This window comes from Gossypium arboreum, chromosome 12 (assembly GCF_025698485.1).
Source record: "Gossypium arboreum isolate Shixiya-1 chromosome 12, ASM2569848v2, whole genome shotgun sequence".
Taxonomy (NCBI): domain Eukaryota; kingdom Viridiplantae; phylum Streptophyta; class Magnoliopsida; order Malvales; family Malvaceae; genus Gossypium; species Gossypium arboreum.
The window spans coordinates 16431604-16436757 of record NC_069081.1 but is presented as its reverse complement, the minus strand read 5'-3'; the positions used below and the strand labels follow the sequence as shown (position 1 = coordinate 16436757).

General features: G+C 36.5%; 1 protein-coding gene across 1 annotated transcript; it reads left to right on the top strand.

Annotated features, from left to right (window-relative positions):
- On the top strand, positions 1–4218 carry LOC108476919 (G-box-binding factor 1-like). The gene is made up of 12 exons (XM_017779293.2): positions 1–440; positions 1421–1558; positions 1638–1685; positions 1792–1878; positions 1971–2060; positions 2172–2311; positions 2420–2474; positions 2623–2671; positions 2938–3137; positions 3329–3406; positions 3512–3637; positions 3818–4218. Exons 2-12 carry the CDS (start codon positions 1499–1501, stop codon positions 3917–3919), a joined length of 1035 nt encoding a protein of 344 aa, XP_017634782.1. The 5' UTR covers positions 1–440; positions 1421–1498; the 3' UTR covers positions 3920–4218.
- Positions 4219–5154: the final 936 nt, after the last annotated feature.

Genomic DNA, 5154 nt, shown 5'->3' with positions numbered 1-5154 from the left:
CAGTAGAAATTGATGAATCATCCATTTGAATGGTTTGTCATAAGCCTGACCCACTTAAACCATCCCAGCTGTCTTCCTCTTTCTTAGCACGTGTCCCCCGCGAAACCCTAACACCTTTCCCTTCTCTTTCTTCCCCATTTCCTTACCTCCTCATCGACTTACTCTTCCCATTACAGCTACCACGCACACCATCACACTGGATCACTTCTTTTTAACTCTACCAACTACCCAAGTTTGTTTCTCACCCTCCCAAACTGTTTCAAACGCCAATTATAGAAACAATAATTTCTTCTCTTATTTTTCACTTATGTTGTTCTTTTTTAATCCTCAATTTTCAACCCTTTGATCAAGGAAATACTAGAAGGGGGAAAAAAAGAAGAAGAGCATTATTTATATAAATTCCCTTCCACTTCACTTTCCCCTTCAACGCCTTTAAACAGGTCTTCCTTTCTTTCTTTTTCTTCTTAATTTTGTTTTTGTTTGTAATTTCAGAGCATTTAGAAGCTATTTTTTTCCCTCTGTGTGTGTGTGTGTGTGTGTTTCTTCATTAAATTTGAGTTATTTGTAGTTTCAAGATCTTTTATCTCATGCTTTAGTTTTTTATTATGTAGTTGGACTTTTGCTAATTTCTTTTTCTTCTCTGAACTTCAATGTCCAGTTTTTTTTTTTTTCTTTCTCATTTTAGCTTTGCTTATGTTTTTTGACTGCTCACAATCCCTGCGGGTTAAGGCCTGAATATTAAGATTAGCTCGTATTCTTTGTGCTAATAATGAATTAATTAATGCGTTTTGTTTTGGAAATACGAGGGGTAAATGTTGACAAACTTTAAAACGGATACTGCCAATTTCTGCTGTTTCTTCTCACCTTCTAAATGTTTGGCTAATATATGAATTGTTGAAACTTGTACTGTTTCTGGAAGGTAATTATGGGAATTGAAGAATTGCTTTGTTTTATTATTATTATTATTATTATTATTATTATTATTATTATTATTATTATTATTATTATTATTATTATTATTATTATTATTTCAAGGTTGTCGGTTATGGAAGAGTTGTTTTGTGATACTCTACTTTGTTTCCGATATCACAAAATCAGTTACAAATATGGTTTTCTTTGTCTCCTTAACTTGTTAGGACAAGAATAGATGTTTTGTTTTCTTTAAGTTAGTTTTATGGAGGATCGAAAGAACCCATGTGGTTTTACTTTGGAAAGGTTAGGTCTTGTGCTGAACCATACACTGGTGAGCTCGGTTTGGTTGTACTATCGTTCTTGTTTGAAATGGTTTAACTTTACCATGCCAATGCCGAACTCTATTTGTATCTATGTTCTATGCATCATGTTTTGGCTCATCAACGTAAAAACTTTGTCAAGGCTCGGTTTTGCTTTCTGATGCATGGTTTTCACATCGGGGTCGCAGGTGCTTTCTAAAAGCGGTCGAGGACATACGGATTTGATTCTTGATTTCTTGAAATTAAGACGTTTACATAAGTGTGATATGGGAACGGAAGAGGAGAGCACACCAGCCAAGCCTTCCAAACCTACTGCCTCAACTCAGGTTATTTACGTATTATTCTTGCCTTCTCATCGCTAACGTGTGGGTTACTTGTGCTGACATATTTACTTTGTACTTATAGGAAATGCCAACAACAGTGTCATATCCTGATTGGTCGACCCAAATGCAGGTTAGTGGACTAATGCCCTTGAATCATGGGGTTTTATATACTTTCTAATTGTTAATCTCATTTATGTAAGTAACCATTTGAGCTTACAACTCTGCTTGTTGTTTAGGCTTATTATGGTGCTGCAGCTACTCCTCCATTATTTGCCTCAACCGTTGCTTCACCAACCCCGCATCCATACATATGGGGAGGCCAGGTGATATGAAAACATGATTTCGCAATATTTTGGTTCTTTATTTGATGAGAGATATGTTCTTACTTTTTTCGTTTTTGTTGATAATCTTTCAGCATCCTCTAATGCCTCCATATGGTACCCCGGTTCCGTACCCAGCTGTATATCCTCCAAGGGGAGTGTATGCGCATCCTAATATGGCACCGGTAATTAGTTTTTTCTTTCCTTATTTGCTTCCTTTTGCTGTTTGTATTTCTTTTAGACTCTCAGTTACTACGTAAAGTAAATGCCTTTTTCTCTTTCCAAATTGTCTATAGATGCCAAGTTCTGCACGGAATAATGGTGCTGATGGAAAGGATCGGGGTGCGACCAAAAAGCCCAAGGGATCTTCGGGAAGCAAAGTTGGAGAGAGTGCAAAGGCCACTTCAGGCTCGGGAAACGATGGCGGCTCTCAAAGGTGCATGATCCTTTTGATGTTTCAGTATTTTTTTTCCTTGACACAATGTTCACATTCATTCTTGACATTGGGTTTTAGCTGAAAAAAGTTATTCAACTTTTGTAACAGTGGTGAAAGTGGCAGCGAGGGTACATCAGACAGAAGTGATGAGAGTAATCAACAAGTATGTGCATAATTGTTCCTTATTTAATTATCATCAACGGCACTGACTGCTTTGGGTTTTCAGATTCCTTCATCAACATGCTTTACTTGCTATCACGTTTATGCTCAAAATTGTCCTTTCTAATGAATATGTACTCCTTTTTCTTTAGGAAGTCAATGCTGGCAAAAAGGGAAGCTTTGAGCAGATGCTTGCAGATGGTACTTTAAGTTCCCATATCTAATTTCTTGCTTTTGTTTTAGGATAAATAGCAAAACGAGCTTCAGATTATTTTGAAAGTAAACAAACTTACTCCCTGGAAATGTTATAAAACCCAGAGTGGGGAAATTGTACTGAGGGACCAAGTCCAAGTGTATGAAAAAAAAAGAAAGGAGCTTAGTGAGTTCTGGTAATAGACTTGGGGGTCGATTTTGTTGATTTTATATACTGTGATAGTTTCCTAACTACAATCACCTGTTATTACCAGCCAATGCACAGGGTAAAGCTGCTGGGGCTTTAGTTCCCGCAGAACCCATAGTCTCTATGCCTGCAACTACTTTGAATATAGGAATGGACCTATGGAGCGCTTCCCCTGCTGCCACAGGAGCTGCAAAAACCAGACCTAACGCATCTGGCACTGTAGCCACTGTTCCTGCTGGCGCTATGATGCCTGATCAGTGGATTCAAGTATGCGCTTTTCTTGGTGATTTTCGTTTCTAATTTCACAAGTTCATTCCTTAGAATTGACTCAATTTCTAGCCAGTTGTTAAAACATGCCTTTTTCTTTAAGTTAGAGCATTCGGATGTGAGTAGATGGTTTGGTTTTCAAGATACGTAAATTCAGTTTTTATCTAAATTGGTGATGTGGGTTCTTGCAGGATGAACGTGAGTTGAAAAGACAGAAGAGGAAGCAGTCTAACAGGGAATCTGCTCGGAGGTCAAGGTTACGCAAGCAGGTAAAATGGTTTATATTCTTCAACTAATGATTCTTGATCTAATTTCCGTATTGTTCAAGCTTAAGATCTGTAGCTTCTATTTTTGTGTTTCTGGTTTTACACTAGGCCGAGTGTGAAGAGCTTCAAGCCAAGGTGGAGAGCTTGGCAAATGAAAACCACACCCTTAGAAATGAGTTAAAGAAGCTGTCAGATGAATGCGAGAAGCTTACGTCTGAAAATAGTTCTATCAAGGTATAGAACAGCCGCCTCCACGCCACCCTTCACCTAGGATCTCTTTCTATTAACGCTCATCCCTCTGTACCTTGCTGATCATCGAGCATCATTTATTTATATCAAATTTGTTGCAAACAGTTCTTCCATTTACATTTGAATGTGTAATCAACAACTATGGTTTGCTGCTTCCTGTAACAGGATGAGTTGATGCGGATATGCGGACCAGAAGCGATAAGTAACCTGGAGCAAGGCAACCCTTCTTCAGTTGGTGAAGCAGGAGGTGATGAGGGGAATGGTTAATAAGAACCCTACGGAGATAACTTGAAGGTTCAGTGATTTCTTGGCATCCATGATTGTTCTTTTTACCATTTCTTGACTCGATAGGTCATTTGTTTTTATTACTAATCTATACCCTTTTAACCCTTTATAACTGTAATTTTATTTTACAAAAAAAAAAAAAAAGGGAAAGAGTTTTAACCAGAGTTGAAGCTGTTGTGTTGTAGTCTATTGAGAATAATTTGAGAATTTTTTACCACATTTTGATGTAGTAGTGTTCTTATTTAAGATCTATATTATTTGGATTTGAATTTGGGCAAAAATATTTTTTTTTATTATATAAGATTTGACTTCATCACTACAGTTTGGCGATTTGATCAGTTTATTGCTAGTGACCGAGTCTGCATAAAGCCATGATTTTAAGGTTGGGCAAACATATTTAACTTGCCTGCTTTAACGACTTGATATCGGCTCATATTTTGTCTTTTTTCTAATTTTCTGTTGTTTGTTGTCGTGCTTCTCGATGAGCCATTGTGGTTGATCTTTTGAGATTAATCAAAACAGATATACTACATCATCTTGTATTTTTTATCAATTATTTAATGTTATTTTAGTATTTTTTATGTTATTTACACATCATTTTGATGATTTTTTTTAATATGAACTTTGGACTTTGAACCTTAACTTTAAACTCTAAACTTTAGATTTTGTACTCTAAACTAGATCCTAGGTCTTATACCTTAGACTGTGGATTTTGAACCTTAAATCTTGAGCTTTCAACTTTGAACTTAATTTCAAGACCCTAAACCCTTGGTGTAGAGTCCATGGTCCAGGATGCAGAATCCAAGGTCTGAAGTGCAAGATCCAGGGTTCAGGTGAAGAAAATTACCAAAATGATTGTTAATGAGATGGAAAAAGATACTGAAATTACATTAATAATTGGAAAGGAATACGTGATGATATGATGTCTCTGTTTTATATAATTATTTCTCGATCGATCAAGGTTTATAGATAAGCTGCTTTGAATGTCAAAGCAGTATACTTCTTGAGTGCTTTCTAATCAACTATTTTTCTTATTCTTGTATATTTTTGCACTCTTTATATTAGTCATATTTGGGAGAGTTGATATCATTTGTAAGTGAAGATTTTTGGATGAGAGGTTGCAACAATTGGGTTCATGAAACACCTTTGTCCTAGCAAAAAAGTTGATTGTCCTAGCAATGAGCTCCATCACACCAATATCAACAGGGAGAGCTCTC